Source organism: Malus domestica, chromosome 13, assembly GCF_042453785.1.
Source record: "Malus domestica chromosome 13, GDT2T_hap1".
NCBI classification, from domain to species: domain Eukaryota; kingdom Viridiplantae; phylum Streptophyta; class Magnoliopsida; order Rosales; family Rosaceae; genus Malus; species Malus domestica.
Window position 1 is genome coordinate 41,069,135 of NC_091673.1, and position 19,952 is coordinate 41,089,086.

At 36.3% G+C, this 19,952-nt stretch overlaps 1 protein-coding gene, 1 long non-coding RNA gene and 1 other non-coding gene across 4 annotated transcripts; 1 reads left to right on the top strand and 2 right to left on the bottom strand.

Moving 5' to 3' along the window:
- Positions 1–5,811: 5,811 nt before the first annotated feature.
- On the bottom strand, positions 5,812–15,512 carry LOC114820713 (uncharacterized). Of its 2 annotated transcripts, XR_011574961.1 has the most exons (4): positions 7,922–8,161; positions 7,546–7,613; positions 6,265–6,695; positions 5,812–6,163 (listed from the first exon to the last, which is right to left on the bottom strand). It is a non-coding gene; the product is annotated as an uncharacterized lncRNA (long non-coding RNA). The 2 variants fall into 2 exon arrangements; XR_011574962.1 differs by lacking the exons at positions 5,812–6,163; positions 7,922–8,161 and adding an exon at positions 15,339–15,512 and having other exon boundaries at positions 6,535–6,695.
- LOC114820802 (small nucleolar RNA R71) lies at positions 14,741–14,848 on the bottom strand. The gene has a single exon (XR_003768280.1). It is a non-coding gene; the product is annotated as a small nucleolar RNA R71 (small nucleolar RNA).
- Positions 15,513–15,524: 12 nt separating the features above from the next.
- On the top strand, positions 15,525–19,394 carry LOC139190992 (uncharacterized). The gene is made up of 5 exons (XM_070811487.1): positions 15,525–15,582; positions 15,665–16,708; positions 17,468–17,746; positions 17,839–18,556; positions 18,950–19,394. The coding sequence occupies exons 1-5, from the start codon at positions 15,525–15,527 to the stop codon at positions 19,392–19,394; spliced, it is 2,544 nt and encodes an 847-aa protein (XP_070667588.1).
- The last annotated feature ends 558 nt before the right edge of the window (positions 19,395–19,952 follow it).

Below are 19,952 nucleotides of genomic sequence, written 5' to 3' on the forward strand. Positions count from 1 at the left end.
ACATACTTGCAATATGAATTGATTACCTTCAGTTGTGAATTCAATTTGTTTAGCTGCTTGATTGTTAACTTATTCGTGTATGTTTATTAAGAGTGCACACTTAGTTGCATGCATGAATATGATGCTAGAATATAAGGGAGTTTCACCTAATAGTTACAAACTTATATTCACAAGTAGTGGAGGTTGCTTATAAACGATCGCGTTAAATGAATTATTGGCAGGAGTTTCATGCTCATCATAGTAACGAATGCCTCGTCAATACTTATAGTTTTCATAATGCTTAATGATCTTTGATTGTTTCTTTATTGTGTTGTTCACGTAAAGGATTTTTGAAGAATGCTTGAATTGTTGTATGCGCTTTCCCATCTAATTCAATAACTTAAGGAGAACTTGAAGGTTAATTTAAGCGGACTTAATTAACCTGGGGTGTTGAGTTTCATGATTCATCGAAAGAACAACTGAAAATTGATTTATGTGCAAGTGTGTCATGTGTGGAGAAGAACCCTCTAGCTAGCCCATCATCCATAGTTTACCCAAATTCGTCCAAAATCTGTTTTAGCTTACAATCTGTTTGTTTTTTTTCAAATTCGTCAAAATTCAATCCCCCTTTACTTTAAAGGGTTTTATTAGTCAAAATCTGTTTTGATTTGTGTTTTTAAGTGTCTTGAGTCAAGTTAGAACCTAATTTCGTCCAAACCCATCCCTAGAGTCAGTTTAGAGTCTAATTCATTGTTTTAAGCTGTTTTGAGTCTTTGAAACTAGTTTTGAGTCTTTTTAGTTTGTATTGCATATTTTGAGTCTAGTTTGCTGTTTTAAACTTAATTCTACATTTTAAAGTCAGTTTTAGGTGTTTTAGCAATCCTTCCTAATCCCCAGCCTAGAACGATCCCTATTTACATTCTTTACTACAATTGAAACAAGAGGGTTTAATTTGTGTGTTAAGTTAATTTTCGCATCAGTATGGTGGACATCGCTGGAAAACTCAAAACTCACGAGGTACCAATCTTTGAGACTTTCTTGGTACATGTGATATCTGCCTAACAGCTATACACATCTCAAAGTGCCCTACAATGCATTGCGTGAAAAGTGGGATGTGAATGAGTTAATTGCTATATGTGTAAGTGAAGAAGCAAGGATGAAAAATGAGAAGTATGAAAAGGAAAAGATTGAGTCTGTCAATCTCGTGCATGGTGCCAATAAAGCACATAAACCTTCGGCTGTTGATGTTACCAGAAAAGTTGCTACTAAAAAGGCTCCATCTCCTATTAAAAGAAACACCAAACTTAGCAAGCCACCATTTTTCAAATGTTTGTATAAGCCTTGCCTTGCCGCATAAAGAAGAAAGGTAAAAATTGTTTGCTTGTTTTGAGTCTAATTTAGTTGAAACTAGCAGGAATGCCTGCGCTTTGCTGCGGGTTTTCAAACGATAACCAACAACACACATAAAAATATCCACAGAAAAATTAAATGAAAATCCTGCAACAATACAATCGCATTCTTAAATGCAGCAATTTAGACAACCCAACATTACCTAAGCAACACTCACAAAACCACAAACAATCCCAGAAAAGTTACTAACTTTAGAATTAATTCAAGTATATTAGGAGCACGTTTGCACTAAATACAGGGAACCAGTCGAAAGCAAATCCGTAGCTTTTCTAACTTTTCTATTTGAAATTTGTGGGCAATAAAAGCTATTGACAAAATAAAACAAAATTTTCACAAATTATCAAAATAAAATTCAGCCTAAATTGCCAATGAAAAGCACACAATTCATAAACAATCAATATAAAAAGCAAGAAAGAGTGAGAGTAGTGTATCAGGCCGATGTTCGACTCGTCATGGAGAGCTTCAGTCACTAATCCTGGCAACTCGGCTAAAAGAGCTTTGAGAGAAAAATAGGCATTATCGCAACTATCTTGAGAAGTGAATTTCACATCCACAACTGAAATTTCAAAACCCACCACTGAAGCTGTTGGAAGTATGCCCACAAAGCCACTCATTTGATGTAATAGCTTTTGGAATACTTATTGTATTAAACTTTTATATGTTTAATGAAAGGCAAAGCTTATTGTTAATCACTATTTATTGTATCATGTGCTTAAGCAATAAGGGAATCCAAGGGATGTATTTGATCTAAGAGACAAGTGATTTAAGTAAGTTAGATTATCGAGACCTTTCTCTTATGTTCATTCCTAAAACGTTCCTAGCCATAGGATTGCCAATTGGGCATTGACAATCCGCTAAGGTTAGTATGTGTTATGTCGACTCAAGCGTGAGTATGACTAGTCTCAAGTCATTTGGTGTTGGACACTAAGACAAACACATAGGTGCTCGAAAGAGTAATCGAGTACACTGAACTACGATCAAAAGAGAGTTCGAACATACATGTCATGTAAGAACTCGATAGTTGCAATATGCAAAGTAGTCCTTTGACCTGAGGCATCATAGATGTCTAATGGTTAGGTCCTTGACCTTTGATCATGTCAAAGGCATTCCATTGGAGTGTCCACGGCATTGTTGGGGTCAAGCTATCTAGTCATGTAGGCATATGAATGCACAACAAGGGATCTCCAACCTTCCATGGTGGAAGGAGAATACTCTAAGATGTGATTCGAGAGTCTTTGGCCAAAGCATATGAATATGACTTAGGAAGTTTGTTCCAAATCTTATTCAAAAGAATCATATGGAGAAGTATCACATTGGATAGTAGACATGAAACAAACTATCACTTAAACAATGTGATTAAGAGTATTGTATTAGAGAATGACCGTATCGCATTGTAGTAGTAACTGGATAGGTTCTCCAACCAATTCTACTTAGCTTGGGTAACCATGACATGCTGCTAGGTGTCACTCATGGTTTGTGGAAGCCCTGATGATTAGCAAACACTAATTTTAAGGGAGAATTGAAATGTGGTTTCAATTCACAATCGATCGTTAAGAGTAACAATCGCCCACTACCTCGCTAAATGGAACCTAATGGATCGTACACCGAGTAAGGATGAAAGTGAAGAAATTAAATGAAATGGATATGCAATTAAATGATTTAATTGAAGAATGGTCAAGATTAATTAATTAGTTAATTAATTTTACGAAAGGTTCGTATTGGGCTTTTAAGTTGGTTTTGGGTTTCGGGGCCCAAAAGTGTTTTGGTCCACAAGGCCCATTATGTTTAAGTTGCATGACAACTAAAACAAAATGGGCAATAAGCCCAATCACAACAAATAGGCCGGCCATGGTGGGGAGAGGGTGAAGGTTTGCTTAATTGCAAGTTTGCCACTTGAAGGAAAATTTTTGTCCTAGCTAAGAACAAGTATGAACATTTGAATACATATGCATACTATTAACTCATTAATATAGGCATGCATCAAAAAACAATTCAATAAAACCCATGACTTTCAAAGCCTAGTATATGGTGAACCAAAATAAACTCTTTAACAATCATTAAAGAGAAAGAAGAATTTAGTGATTCTTTACCCTTGAAGCTCATCCTTGTTTACACAAGGGATTCACCCAAGTGGAGGGCCTTCAAGTCACCTCCAAGCTCCTTGAATCCTTCTTGTGTTTTCCTCCCTTTAGTGCTCCTTTGATGATTTGAGGAAAAAGGATTTGTTCTCCAAAACACCAAAAGCTTGATGTCTCTAAGTCTCTTCACCAAGGTTGTATCTTGTGAAGATGATATGGATGATTAAAAGAAGAAGAGATTGCTAGATGTTTCTTCCTTTAATGGCCGGCCTCTTGGAAGAAAATGGAGAACATGTTTTCACCCAATTTCAACTCTAAAAAACCCTTGAAGCTATAAAGTTGAATTTATACTTCATTTCTTTGGTGAGTGGCAAACTTGCAATTAAGCAAACTTTGCCCATCCAACCCTAATGGCCGGCCTCCTTGGTGTTATTGGGCTATTTGCCCATTTTGTTTTAGTTGTCATACAACTTAAACATAATGGGCCTTTTGGACCAAAACGCTTTTGGGCCCCGAAACCCAAAACCAACATATAAGCCCAATACGAACCTTTCGTATAATTAATTAACTAATTAATTAATCTTGACCATTCTTCAATTAAACCATTTAATTGCTTATCCATTTCATTTGATTTCTTCACATACATTCTTACTCGGTGTACGATCCATTAGGTTCTAATTAGCGAGGCAGTGGGCGATGTTACTCTTAACTATCGATTGTGAATTGAAACCACATTTCAATTCTCCCTTTTATTGATTAGTATTTGCTAACCATTAGGGCTTCCACAAACCATGGTTGACGCCTAGCAGCATGTCATGGTTACCCAAGCTAAGTAGAATTGGTTGGAGAACCTATCCAGTTACAACTACAATGCAATACGGTCATTCTCTAATACAATACTCTTAATCACATTGTTTAAGTGATAGTTTGTTTCATGTCTACTATCCAATGTGATACTTTCTTATATGATTCCCTTGAATATGATTTGGAACATCCTTCCTTTAGTCATATTCATTTGCTTTGGCCAAAGACTTTAGAATCATATCTTAGAGTATTCTCCCTCCACCATGGAAGGTTAGAGATCCCTTGTTGTACATTCATATGCCTACATGACTAGATAGCTTGACCCCAACAATGCCGTGGACACTCCGAGGGAATGCCATTGACAGGATCAAAGATCAAGGACCTAACCATTAGACATCTATGATGCCTCAGGTCAAATGACTACTTTGCATATTGCAACCTTAGAGTTCTTACATGACATGTATGTTCGAACTCTGATTTGATCGTAGTTCAGTGTACTCGATTACTCTTTCGAGCACCTATGTGTCTGTCTTAGTGTCCAACACCAAATCACTTGAGACTAGTCATACTCACGCTTGAGTCAACATAACACATACTAACCTTAGCGGATTGTCAATGCCCAATTGGCAATCCTATGGCTAGGAACGTTTTAGGAATGAACATAAGAGAAAGGTCTCGATAATCTAACTCACTTAGATCACTTATCTCTTAGAACAAATACATTCCTTGGATTCACTTATTGCTTAAACACATGATACAATAAACAGTGATTAACAATAAGATTTGCCCTCCATTAAACATATAAAAGTTTAACATAATAAGTATTCCAAAAAGCTATTACATCAAATGAGTGGCTTTGTGGGCATACTTCCAACACCACTCGCCTAAGAAAAGTGTTATAAAAGCAACTTTATAGCTATTTTTCTCATTAGGGTTTTTCTTGTAGAAAAGAGGTGAAACATATTCTCTCTTTTTCAACAAGGAGGCCGGCCACTTAGAGGAGATTTATCTAGCAATCTTTTCTTCTCTCAGTCATCCATTTCATCTTCACACCTCACCCTTGGTGTGGAGACTTAGAGACACCAAACCTTTGGTGTTTTGGAGATCCTTTCCTCACATCCTCAAGGACCAAAGGAGCACAAAAGGAGAAGGAAATCACAAGCAAGATCCAAGGAGCTTGGAGGTGACTTGAAGGCCCTCCACTTGGGTGAATCACTTGTGTAAACAAGAATGAGCTTCAAGGGTAAAGAATCTTTAAATTCTTCATTCTCTTTAATGTTGTTAAAGAGTCTTTTGGTTCACCATTCACTAGGCTTTGAAAGTCATGGGTTTTATGAATTGTTTTTTAATGCATGCCTACTTTAATGTGTTAATAGTTTGCATATGTATTCAAATGTTCTTACTTGTTCTTAGCTAGGACAAATTTTTTCCTTCAGAAGCACCATATGGAAACAACAAAGAAGAAATTTAGTCAACTTTTCCATGAAAATCCACCTGTAGACTATTTGTGCATTCCTTAAACAAAGTTATTTTCTGATCATTAGTATCCTAACCAAAGCAATTTCCAACTTCAACATTCAAAACGAAAACATACAGAGTTTATATTAATCACTCAAAGTGATGTTTATATTTTGTACCACTACTGATTAACCTTAATACATACATTTCGAGGTCCTCACTAACACTTGAAACCTCTTGGATACATAAAGCTGAAAAATGCAAATACGTAAATTGCTTTGAAAAATATATTAAGATGATATTACCTTCCCAATCACAGCTCATTTGCATCTTGCCAAAATTGTCGGACTTGGATTTAAAAAATTTCGACATTGTATTGCTAAGACCACCCAATTGGCTTGATTAAAATGCATTCCTTTCCCAAAACATTTGAACTGTTCAGAGTCCAAATTCCATAAAACAAATGCTAATCAATAACAATTAATGCTGGGTAATCACTGAAATTAAGTCCAGAATTTACTAATGTCAAACTTACAGCCAAAGGAGCAATCAATTTACTGAACTCCAAAGAAAGATCTTCATAGAAAGTATCTAATTTCCAAAAGCTTTTTCATTCATAATTTGAAATAATTCAAAATTGCAAGCAAGAAAACGCTCCAATTCGAAAAAGCTCTGCAAGGTCATGAAATTGCCCATGAATATCGCCACAAATTGTCATTGGCCTTTTCACATGCATGCAAATAAATAATAAGAAGAGTCTACCCAGATAGTTTAAAAGATCCACACCAGTGTTACCAATTCAAAATGAAGGACAATAATAACGCTTTTTTCCCATACAAAATGAAATAACAGTGAAATATGTAATGTAATACAAATATAATAAGAGACTAAAGAGACCAAAATTTACACCTGAACATTGCTTTCTCCCATTAGAATTTCCTTGGCTTTATCGCATAACATTCTCACCTATAGTGAAGCAATGAAGAAATGATCATGTATAGATAGACGGTTCTGATACCAAAAGACAGGAGATAACTTCTTCTCTCTTTTTTTTTTTTTTAAATAGAAAACATAATATAACTTAAAAGGTGCTTAAACAAACCATTCTGGCATATAGACAAGGTCTATATTGAGGTAAAAGTCCCAGATTATACTTTAGCCCATTTCACATAGTTTTGTATGAGATAATTCACTTTGAAAAATACAACTGCCTTATCTTAAAGCGGCAATGCGATTGCCTTATCTATAGTCAATCGCTAAAATATTTATAGGAATCCAATCCATATTTTAAATAAATGAGAAGCATGCTATAAGACAATTTGGTTCTTCACTAATCAGCTCAAAGTTCCCTCGCCAAAATGCATTCTTCAACTGAAATAGATTTATGAGACTACAAGTATCCCCTCTTTTTATGCCATATCCAACTAATTTCATGTCATTCCGAAAATGGCCTATTTACCATTTCCCACAAGATACAGATTATAGATCTTGTAGTAAATTTAGACAAAGTAAGGCATTTGATTTAAAATCACAATAAACAGAACCAGCATTACATCACTACAAACACAAATAAAAGTAACTTGCTTGTAGTCAATAAGGCTATATGATCCTTGCTTGCGCCATCTCTAACTATTCGGTTAGCGTCTTTCACTTAATGAATCATGCATTTTTCAAAGCATTACTAATATACAATTGAAAATCACGGAAAGAACGAAAAATGAACCTTTCACAACGAAGAACTAATTTCTAATTATTTAAAAATTAGTCATCAAATTTCATAAATAAATAAACCCAAAAGAATGCAAAAAATTGGAACCTTTGGGTGAGCAAGTAATGTCTCGTATCAAAATCCTTTCTCCCTCCGGCGAAAGCTCTGTGCTGCCGCTGCACCCAACCATGAATCAGAGAAGAAGTAGAGGATTGAGCATGAAGTAGAGAGAGTTCCATTGCGAGAGAGAAAAAACAGAGTGTGTGCATCTAACAATTTAAGCATGATCTGATGGATTTTTAAGAATGAAATTTCATATCATAACCAACTTATCTTAACAAATTTGTAATCTTTTCCTATCAGCCAAACACAAAATTCGAAGATCCTTCATATCTTCATTTCTTTTCGTTTCAGGTTTCGACCTAAAACCCTAATTTGAACCAAAATGCATAGAAAGAAGAAGAACATCATATCTACTATTAACCTTTGTTCTAATCATTCTCTTCGAACTCGTTCTCCAAAGCTTTATCAATCATGTCGACGAAGCTGCCTTCTATGGGCTTGGAGAGCGAAACACTGGACTCGGTGGGCATTGGGGTTAAGGAGGAGATCTGAGTTAGTGACTGAGTCGTCAACAGCAACATTCCCTACTCCTCACCTTCCCTCCATCTCTCTCTGTCACTCTGTCGCTTCACCCTCTCTCCCTCACCCTTTCTCCCTCTATCCCATCTCTATCTCTATCTAAGAGGCATGGCCTCCCATCCCCGAAACCCCTCACCAAATGACAACACTCTCTCTCTCCATCTCCCTCTCTTCTCTCCCTCTGTTTGCGCTAAGCCATCCAATCCGTCCAAAACCATACGGACAAAATTACCCTTCTAACTTTTGATAATTACCTTCCAACCTAGCCAGAGATATGATGGTAGTGATGTAAATAAAGCAAAATCGAGGGCCAATCATTTGACTGTAGCTAAGCTACAGTCAATTCATTCCTCAATTTTAGAATAGATAATGCCCAGTGATGGTTGGTGACTTGACTCTAGCTCTTCTATTTGTGTTATGAACTCATTGCAGAACTTCACAATAAGGAACATTCGAAATAAAGATGAAGTGAAAGTGTCCGTTGGCAATGGAAGAAGAGTTGAAGTCAAGGCTATAGGCACTATTAGGCTTAATTTTGATTTTGTTTTGTTTAGAATTGAAAAATGTCATTTATTTACCTTCTATGAGAAGGAAGTTAATCTCAGTTTCAAAGCTAGTTATGTTGGGATTTTATTTTACTATTAATAATATTGGCTTCAACATTTTTTATAAATCATCTCAAATTGGTTTTGGCTTCTTGAGTGATGGAATGTTCCAAATAAAGTTAAACTTTGATGAACACGTTTTTAACATCCAAAATGGAAACCCCAAAACTCAATCTTCAAACTTATGGCATAAGTGACTTGGCCATATTTCAAAACAAAGAATGGAATTGCTTGTTAAAAATGACATTTTACCATCTTTGAATTTCAATGACTTTGATTTTTGTGTGGATTGCATCAAAGGTAAAATGACAAATAGTAGGAAAGAAGGATCAACTAGAAGTAAACAAGTCCTAGAAATCATTCACACGGACATTTGTGGTCCTTTTCCAATGCCTACAATAGAAGGAAACAAGTACTTTATAATCTTTATTGATGATTTTTCAAGTTTTTGTTTCATTTATTTGATCACTGAGAAATCCAATGCTTTTCAAATTTTCAAAATTTATAAGAATGAAGTTGAAAATCAATTGGAAAAGAAAATAAAGATTGTTAGGTATGATTGGGGTGGAGAATATTATGGTAGATATACTCCAACTGGTAGACATTCTGGAGCTTTTCGTAAGGTATGCAGAAAGGTGTAAGGGTTTCAGATTTTACTATTCTAATTACACTTCCAAAAATAGTTGAAACTGGCAAGGCAATCTTCTTAGAGCATGACACCAATACTGGTCCGGGGACTGAGGTTGACACCTCTGTATTTGAAGAAGAAGAAAATGAAACCGAAGCCCAACCAATGGAAACTATGATAAGTGCAGCAACTCCAGCAGTTGAAATTGTTGGACACATGGAGGACAGTGAAACTGATGCAGGTGAAGATGATCATAAGGTTGATGCAGCAATTCTAGAAGTAGTAAATAATGATCAAGTTATCACAACAATTGAGGCAGCATCAACCACCATGGATCAGCATCAAATGCAAGAAGGCATCATCGACATCACCACTAATCTCAGAAAATCAAGTAGGGTCAAGAAACCTACAACTCTAGAACATTTTGTATACTTGGCTGAGAGTGACATTAATTTATTAGAAACCTTCTGATCGTATAAGTTTTAGAGAAGCAATATCAAGGCCAAATGCCGACAAGTGGAATGAAGCAATGAATAATGAGCTGACCTCAAGGGAAAACAATAGTGTATGGGAATTAGTTGAACAAACAGAAGGAACAAAACTCATAGGAAGCAAGTGGGTTTTCAGAATTAAAAGGGATTTGAATGGTAGTATAGAAAGGCATTAATATTAATATATTGTTGTATGGTGTTCAGCAAACTGATGTGTTGTTACACGGTGAGCAACAAAATGAGGATCAAGCAGATTACGTGTAGGTGGCATCAACCACCGACTGGACTCAACAGTTTATGGCAGTCGGTGATGTTCCATCGTTTATGGCAGTAAATAGGGTAAGAAGGTTAACATTCTCATCAAATTTTGTGTGTTTGGCAGTCTGATTTTAATTTACAAAGTTCAATGGGCCTGGGACTTTCAAACAAGACATCTCGAGTCCCAAAGCAGACAAATGGATTAAAGCAAGCATAAAGACACTGGTGCTCGAAGTTTTTTAAAATGTTATGAAATAATATGGTTTCACTGAAAATCCTTCTAACAACTGCATTTACATGAAGGTTAGTGGGAGCAGTTTTATCATTTTAATTCTTTATATCGATGATATACTGCTAACCACTAATAAAGTTTATTAAGTGAAATAAAGTTTTTCTTGCAAAGAAATTTCGAAATGAAAGACTTGGGAGAGGGAACATATGTCTTAGGGATTGAGATTAAAAGGGACAGAAAGAGAGGTTTATTGGGACTATTGCACAGAGGGTATATAGAGAAGGTTATAAAAAGATTCAACATGTCCAGTTGTGGAACTACTGATGCGTAAAATAAGTTAACACACAAATTAAACCATTTTTTTGACAATTGTAGTAAAGTATGTAAGTAGGGTATCGTTCTAGGCCGGGGATTAGGAGGGATTGCTAATCTATTCTAAATTAATTTAAAAATATTAAATAAGACTCAAGGACACAAAACTAGGCTAAAAACTCTAATAACTCGAAACACACTTAGGATAACTCAAAATAATGAAAACAATCAAATTAGACACTAGGAACTGAAATGGACGGAAATTGAATTAAAAGACTAACAACAATGAAAACTAACTAAATAATATAATTTAATAATGGGGGGTTTGGTTTTGACGAGAAGTAAATTAAACTTAAATAAATTACAGAATTGACAAAAACATGAAATTAAGGTGAAAGGATAGGTGATGGATTAGCTAGAGGGTTTTTCTCTACACGACACATATGCAACCTAAATTGATTTTCAGTTGTTCTTTCAATAAGTTTGTGAAAACTATAAGCATTGACGAGGCATTCGTAACTATGAAAAACATGATACTCTTGCCAAGAATTTACTTAACGTGATTGTGACTAGCAACCTTTACTACTTGTGAATATAAGTTCATAACGATTATGTGAAATTCACTTATATTCTAGCATCAAATTCATGCATGTAAATTAAGTATGCATCCTTAATCGACATACAAAAATAAGTTATCAATCAAGCAGTTAAGCAAATTAAATCACAACTCAGAAATCACAACTGAAGGTAATCAATTCATATTACAAATATATTCATGGCTTTGAATTAACCTCTAGCCAAAATAAACTTAGTTACACATTATTAAAATAGAAATAAAATATAAGTTTGGAAAGATTTAACCGAAAAAGAAGAAGCTTTGCTCTCTGCCCTGCGTTCCGTGGACTGCGCTCTGACCTCTCTCTCCTGCTCTGCCCGCTGTCTCCCTGCACTCTGCCGTTGTCTCTGTCCTCCTCCCAGTCCGTGCTTCTGACCTCTCCTTTCTTTCTATATTTTTTTCTTTTTTTTCTCTGGCAGCCTCGCTGCCTTCTCCCCTTTTTCTGCTTGCTGCTAGTTTTCTGCTTTGTCTTTTTCTCCCTCTCCCCACTTGCGCGCCTCAGCCTTCTGCTCCTCTCTCTCACGCCTCTGTGCTTCTGTCCGTCTCTCACGCTGCCCTTCCTTTATTTTTTTATATTTTTTTTTTCTTTCTTTTCTGGCAGCCTCGCTGCCTTCCCTTTCTTCTCACGTCCTTCCCCAATATCCCCTCTCCTTTTCCGCTGGTCTCTTTTATTCCCTCCGCGTGGACTCCTCTTTTTTCTTTTTTTTCTTTTTTCTCTGGCCAGCTGCAAAGGCAGCCCTTTCCATCCCCTTTCACGTGCTCTCCTCTCCCTCTATTCACGCCTACTACTCTTTGCCTTGCTGCAAGAGGCAGCTTCCTATTCTTTATTTTCTTCCACCTTATTTCTCTGCACGTTCTCTCCTCTCCCTTGGATTCTTTTTCCGTCCGTTCCTTTCTTTTCTTCTACAAAACAAAACAAAACCATCATGATGATGTTTCAAACATCATCATGACTTATCATTATTATATTTTCTTTTTAATTTAATTTAAAAGCTGATCTACACAGACAGTTTTGACGAATTTATTACATAAAATTTCACTTGTTCTATTTTTATTTTCTTTGCATAACAAATCCTATAAACACAAAAATAACGTAAATAGCTCAAAAATATAAGGAACTAACTAAGAAAAGACGAGTGAATTTGAAGTAAAAATATATATAAATATGATCTGATCAACTACTGAAGTGCCAATTTCAAAGGGAGAAAAGTTGAGAAAGTTGCAGTGCGCTAAAAAAATGATTTGGAAAGAAAGATCATGGAAGATAAGCCATATGCTTCCTTGGTAGGAAGCCTAATGTAGGTGATGAGTCAATATTATATTATATATTTTACCCTATTCTTAATATTAATTTGGTAATTATTTTAGAAGAATTTTGATACTTTGTTTTATATTTTCAATATAGGACATTTGACTTCCTCTGGAGAAAAACATGCCCAAACAGACGAATGTTTGAGTAATTCAAATTGGAGGATATTCGTGTGTTCCTTAGCTTGTTCATGTCAAAATTTCAGCAATTTCTACCAAGCGGTTATTTTCTGGCGATTTAATGAAGAAGCAGTGCGCGTTGCTGGAAATTAACGTTTCTGGGCTTAAAATGCATTTTTGGAGCCCAAGACGACCTCAGATGGGTTCGTGGCCTTCTGGAGAAGTGTTCAGAATAGTCCAAGCCTTATGTCCAGCTAGTTTGGGTCAGTTTTGGAGCTGATTTGGGTCCAAAACGTGGCTGTGCATATTTTTAGGCGAATTTACCAAGTTAATTTAGGATTATGTTTCCTATTTTATTCTAAGTTATTAGGTTTCCTAGTTTTATTCTAAGACCTTTTACTAGGAGGATTTTATTGAGAGTAGTATAAATAAGCCTTTTGGCAGACCTAGGGTTTCAGGGGGAACATATTCAACTTTTGGGAGAAGACTTTGGAAAAAGCTTAGAGATTTCAAGAATTATACTTTAAGGTGTTTTCATTCTTTTCATAGTTTAATATAATTATGTTGATTTTAATTATGAGTATGCGTAGCTAATTTTCTTTTGCTAGGGTGAAACCTTGATCCTTAGCATGAATATGTAGTTTTTTATTTAATTGCTTATGATATTATGCATGCATATTTTGAATTATTAATCACTGTGCTTTAAACTGTCTTTGTGTCTTAATGATTCGCGACCATTAGGATGTTTAGATAAGTAATTGGATGCAATTCTATCGGAATGCCACCGGGGAATTGAGTATTGCTTCTTGTGATTGATAGTTGTAAATTCACCTAGGGCGAATGTCACGTCGTGGGGGTTGCATGGTTTTCAAAGGGTTTTCATAAAGCGTAATGAGTTATGCATGTTTATATTTTATCTGAATGCCACAGATGGATTGCATGTTTAATATATATTCTAGCTTGAATGCCACAAGTAGAATATGCATGAGGAAAACCTAACCTTCAAAGTTGCATGAATGATTCATAGGTAATTGGTAAATCTACATAGGAACGTTAAGGGGATGGTGGAACCCTAGTGCTTTTCCAAATATGTTTGTTAAAACCTTTTGTCTTTGACTCGTTTCTTTTCTAATTGGTCATTAGTATTTTTCCTACATTATTTTTATTAAAATTCGTTTTTATTATTTTTAAATTCAAAATCAATCTCTTCCAATCTTTATTTCAGATAATTAACTAAGTTTTAGCGTTTTGCATAATTTATTTTTAACAATCCCAGCGGAAAACGACCTTACTTGAGCCGTTTATACTACAACAACCTTGTACTCTTGCAAGTATTTTTAGTGTTTTTATCCCTACTTTTGTAGGTGGTAAAATTCCTATCAAGAAATTGGCGCCGTCGGCGGGGATTGTTTTAACAATTTGTGTTAATCATAATTCTTTGTTAATTATTGCTGTAAATAATTATATTAAAAAAATAAAAAATAAAAAAAAGGTTAATTTTCATTTTTTTTACGCAGGTCGCAACCTGGGCAGATCTAGTTCGTGGTCTGCACCAGATCTCAAAGATAGCAGTTAGTAGAATTCAACCCAGAGCCGCAACGAATTTTACGAGGCAGGCGCAGGGAGCAGATTTTAGCGTGGGAACCCTCGTTGGAGGGCACTTTTTTGAAAAATCTGTTTTCTAGGTTTTTGGACAGCGAAGATACCATGGCATTCGCCATACCAGCTGCTGGGCGTCCATTGAGGGATACATTAGCAGCCCGTGCTAATGAGTTACCAAGTTGCATTGTATATGTCGACGAGGAAGGCAACGCGTTCGAAATTAGACATAACATGTTGGAGATTTTGCCTACTTTTCATGGATTAGCTCATGAGGATCCTAATATGCATATCACAGAGTTTTTAATGGGGTGCAGAAATATTTTAGTGAAGGGGTTTACTGCAGAATCAATCAAACTTCGTTTGTTTCCTTATTCATTGAAGAACAAGGCAAGAACATGGTTGCTTACACTACCATATGCCAGTATCACTTCTTGGGCACATATGAGCAATAAATTTCTTAACAAATATTATCCAGCCTCTAAAACTCTTGATATGAGAACTCAAATTTTATCATTTGCCCAAAAGCCTAATGAAGAGTTTCACGAGGCATGAGAGCGTTTTGAGGAGTTATTAAGAAAGTGTCCCCACGCAGGCATTGATGGAGACACACGAATGGGCATATTTTTCAGAGGATTAAATTCAAACACTAAAAATCATGTTCATGCTTCATCAGGAGGTTCATATTCAACTAAAAATGCACAGGAAGCCTATCAATTATTTGACAACATGGCATCTGAATCTCAATAATGGGCAGGGGATGAAACACAAAATAGGGGCGTTTTTGAAATGTCCATGGGGTCTCCACATGTATATGCTCAAATTGAAAAGATTGAGAGAAAGATAGAAAATTTTGATGCAAATTTGACATGATCTTGCAGAAATGGCAGCTCCAGTTCAGCAAGTTACTATTCAGCAACCTGCAACAGCTTGTGCAATTTGTAGCCAACCCACACATGATTTTATGGGCTGTCCACAGAGAGATGCATATCCAGATTTTGTTGCAGAACAAGTTAATGCATTCAACAATTATCCAAGGCAAAGAAATGATGTTTATTCAAATTTTTATAATCCGGGTTGGAGAGATCACCTAAATTTAAAATGGGGTGGTGAGCAGCAAGTTAAACCACCATTCCTACCACCAATCCAGCAACCTGCTGCACTAGCCAAAGCTTCTTGGGAAATTGCAATTGACAAACTGGCAGACGCCATTCGCATCAGTATTGAGTAAAGCAACCAGAACCTGCAAAAGATACAGCAAAGAATGAATCAAAACATGCAGAATATGCAAGCTTCCATAACTAATTTGGAGAGGCAATTTGGGCAGCTAGCAGGTAATATTACAGAAAAGGGAAAAAGGAAAGTTTCCTAGTCAAACAGTGCCTAATCCAAGGGGTACAACAGATTGCAATGCAGTGAGAATTCTATGCAGTGGAAAAAGTTACAACAATCGTGACAAAGAACAAATTGACAACAAGGACAAAGTTACAGAAATTAACAACCCAGTTTGTGCAACTGCAGAAAAAGATGTAGAATCTGTTTCTGAACAGATTTTGAACAGCCCAGAATCTGCCCCTGTACAGAAACCGGAGCGTGTTTATGATCTTCCTATTCCCTATCCCGAAAGGTTACAACCAAAGCTCAAAGATCAGCAACTAAGAGATTTCATGCAAACATTAGCCAAAGTTCAAATTAATCTACCATTGTTGGATGCTATCAAGAAGATTCCATCTTATGCCAAATTTTTTAAGGATGTATGCACACACAAGAAAAAGCTCATGGACTTCGAAAAAGTGATTCTCACTGAACAATGCAGTGCAGTTTTACTGCACAAACTGCCCCCGAAAAAGAAAGATCCAGGGAGTTTCACTATTTCTTGCACTATTGGAAATTCTGATTTTAAACGTGATTTAGTTGATTTAGGTGCTAGTATTAATTTAATGCCCTATTATGTTTTTCAGCGGCTAGGTCAAGGAGAGATAAATCCTACTTCAGTTATCCTACAATTAGCTGATCGGTCAGTTGCATATCCAAGGGGCATCATTGAAGATTTGATCATCAAAGTTGACAATCTCTATTTGCCAGCAGATTTTGTTGTTTTGGACATGGATGAAGATTTACAAACGCCAATAATTTTGGGCAGACCATTTATGGCGACAGCAAGAACGTTAATTGATGTGGAATCGAGAACTTTAACACTAAGGGTTCAAGATCAGTCAGTGGTTTTTAATTTATTTGAAGCAACCAAACAACTAGCAGAAAAGCTTGATTGTATGCGTGTTGATGTTTTGGATGGGTGTGTTGATGCAAATTATGTGACTCATTCAATAAAAGATCCATTGCAGCAGGTTTTATATGGGAATTTTGATGCAGAAACACATGATGAAGACATCCTAGAAGTTGTTCAAGCTCTAGACAGTGTGCCTAAATTTTTGCCTAAATGGAGACATGTTTATGAAAGTTTGGGGGAACCAAAACAGCCATTAAAACCATCCAAATTACAGCACCAAAATTGGAGGTCAAACCTTTGCCCGAACACTTGAAATATGCATATTTAGGGGCTGCCCAAACACTGCTAGTAATAATTGCAGTAGATTTAACACATTCTGTTGAGGAAAAATTGCTTAGAGTGTTGCGTAAATATCAGAATACATTAGGGTGGACTATTGCAGATATTAAGGGAATCAGCCCAGCTATTTGTATGCACAGAATTTTGATGGAAGAAGGCATAAAACCCACAGTTGATGCGCCTTAACCCAATCATGAAGGAAGTGGTTTGAACAGAAGTAATGAAACTTCTTGACGCAGGTATGATTTACCCAATTTCAGACAGCCAATGGGTGAGTCCTACACAGGATGTGCCTAAGCGTACTAGAATTACAGTAGTCAAGAATGATAACAATGAGCTAGTTCCTACGCGCTTAACCACTGGCTGGCGCATGTGTGTTGATTATAGGAAGCCTAATTCGGCTACCAAAAAAGATCATTTTCCTTTACCTTTTACTGATCAAATGGTGGAGAGATTAGCGGGTCGGGCATTTTAATGTTTCTTAGATGGCTATTCCGGGTACAATCAGATTCCAATTGCACCAGAAGATCAGGAGAAAACAACTTTTACTTGTCCTTTTGGAACATTTGCTTATAGACAAATGTCGTTTGGGTTATGTAAAGCACCAACTACTTTTCAACGTTGTATGATGAGTATTTTCTCTGGTTTAGTTGAACAGATTATGGAAGTGTTTATGGATGATTTCTCAGTATTTAGGGATTCGTTTGACCAATGCTTGCAGAATTTATCTTTGGTCCTACAACGTTGTCAAGAGACAAATTTGGTGTTAAATTGGGAAAAGTGCCACTTCATGGTTAAGCAAGGTATTGTTCTAGGCCACTTAGTTTCCAGCAAGGGCATTGAAGTTGATAAGGCTAAGATTGACGTTATTGCCAAACTGCGACCTCCCACTACGGTTAAGAGCGTGAGATCCTTTCTTGGGCATGCAGGTTTTTATCGACGATTCATCAAGGATTTCTCCAAGATTAGTCGTCCTTTGTGTAGTTTATTGGCTAAGGATGCCATTTTAATTTTGATGTAGATTGTTTAGAGGCATTCAACAAGTTGAAAACACTTCTAACTTCGGCCCCTATTATTGTAGCCCCAGATTGGAGCTTACCATTTGAGTTGATGTGTGATGCTTCAGATTATGCCATTGGGGCAGTTTTAGGACAGCGTAAAGACAAGGTTCCCCATGTCATTTATTATGCAAGTCATACTCTCAATGATGCACAGCTTAATTATGCAAGCACAGAAAAGGAATTGTTGGCAGTTGTGTTTGCTTTAGAGAAGTTTCGATCCTATTTGGTGGGAGCTAAGGTTATTGTTTATACTGATCATGCTGCCCTTAAATATTTGTTGTCTAAAAAAGATGCTAAGCCTAGGCTAATTCGTTGGGTTCTTTTGCTTCAAGAATTTGATTTGGAGATTAAAGATAAAAAGGGTAGTGAAAATGTGGTGGCTAACCATTTATCCAGATTAATTCTTCCAACTACTGCAGAAGCAGATTCACTTCCATTGAATGAAAGTTTTCCAGATGAACAACTTTATGCTATCCTCAATAGTGCCCCCTGGTTTGCTGATTTTGTGAATTATTTGGCAAAAGGAGTGTTACTTCCTGATTTTTCATTTCAGCAGAAAAAGAAGTTCTTAGCAGATGTTAAACATTATTTTTGGGATGAGCCATATTTATACAAATATTGTGCAGATCAGATTATAAGGCGCTGTATTCCTGAAAGTGAGCAGGAAAGTGTGTTGAAGTTTGCCCATCACTATGCATGTGGTGGACATTTTGGGCCGAAGCGGACAGCAGAAAAAATATTGCAAAGTGGATTGTTTTGGCCATCAATTTTCAAAGATGCAAACAATTAGTGCAAGGCATGTGATAAGTGTCAACGAGTAGGCAATCAGTCCAAGCGGAATGAAATGCCATAGCAAGGAATACTGGTTGTTGAATTATTTGATGTTTGGGGCATTGATTTTATGGGACCATTTCCATCATCACATGGCAATCAATATATTTTAGTGGCTGTTGAGTATGTTTCTAAGTGGGTCGAGGCTATTGCAACACCAACCAATCAAGGATCAGTGGTTCTGAAATTCCTCCAAGGTGTTATTTTTCTACGGTTTGGAATCTCGTGAGTTATACTCAGTGATGGAGGAAAGCATTTTATTAATAAACAGTTTGCTGTGTTGCTTGCAAAATATGGGATAACGCATCGTGTTGCCACTCCTTATCATCCACAAACATCAGAGCAGGTTGAAGTTTCAAACAGGGAAATCAAGCGTATTTTGGAGAAAACAATTGGCTCCACTCACAAAGACTGGAGTTTGAAATTAAATGATGCACTTTGGGCCTACAAAACATTTTTTAAAACACCGATTGGGATGTCCCCGTTTCGGCTTGTGTATGGCAAGGCTTGTCATTTACCTATGGAGCTAGAGCATAAGGCATATTGGGCTATAAAAGAGTTGAATTTTTCTTACGATTCAGCAGGGGAAAAACGTAAGCTGCAGCTAAATGAGCTTGAGGAAATTCGTAATGACGCTTATGACAATGCACGCATATACAAAGACAAAAACCAAAGCATTTCATGACAGTCAAATTCTGAGAAAAAAGTTTCTGCTAGGGCAGAAAGTGTTATTATTTAATTCCATGCTAAGGTTATTCCCAGGAAAACTCAAGTCTCGCTAGAATGGGCCATATCGAGTTTCAAAGATCTATCCTCATGGAGATGTTGACATTACTAATGAGCAAAGTGGTAACACATTCAAAGTTAACGATCATCGGTTGAAACCATATTTGGAATCACCTTATGATATCGCATGCAAGTCAATGACTCTGAATGATCCAACAACTTAATCACTGGGCTTCTGTTCCGTCTAGCTATAGACATTAAATAAAGCGCTTCTTGGGAGGCAACCCAATTCTGTAAGTTTTTCTCTACTTTCTTTCATTTTTATTTCTTTACTTTCAATTTCAAGCTGCATTTAATTTCTTAGGTTGTCATTTCATAAAAAAAATCAAAAAAAAAAAAAAAATTCTTTTACTTGTTTTATTTTAGTATACCGATAGTATTTTCTACATCCTATCTCTGATTTCATCACTTGGGTTTTTGCAGACAGCAAACAAGACAAACAAGAACATCAACATCC

Bases quoted from the DNA above. Each gene is read 5' to 3' on its own strand.
- LOC139190992 (XM_070811487.1), top strand. From the start codon at position 15,525: ATGCAGAATATGCAAGCTTCCATAACTAATTTGGAGAGGCAATTTGGG. The intron at 17,747-17,838 runs GTTTTTATCGAC...ATTTTGATGTAG, and splicing joins ATCCTTTCTTGGGCATGCAG to ATTGTTTAGAGGCATTCAAC. The intron at 18,557-18,949 runs GTTTGCCCATCA...AGTTATACTCAG, and splicing joins GAGCAGGAAAGTGTGTTGAA to TGATGGAGGAAAGCATTTTA.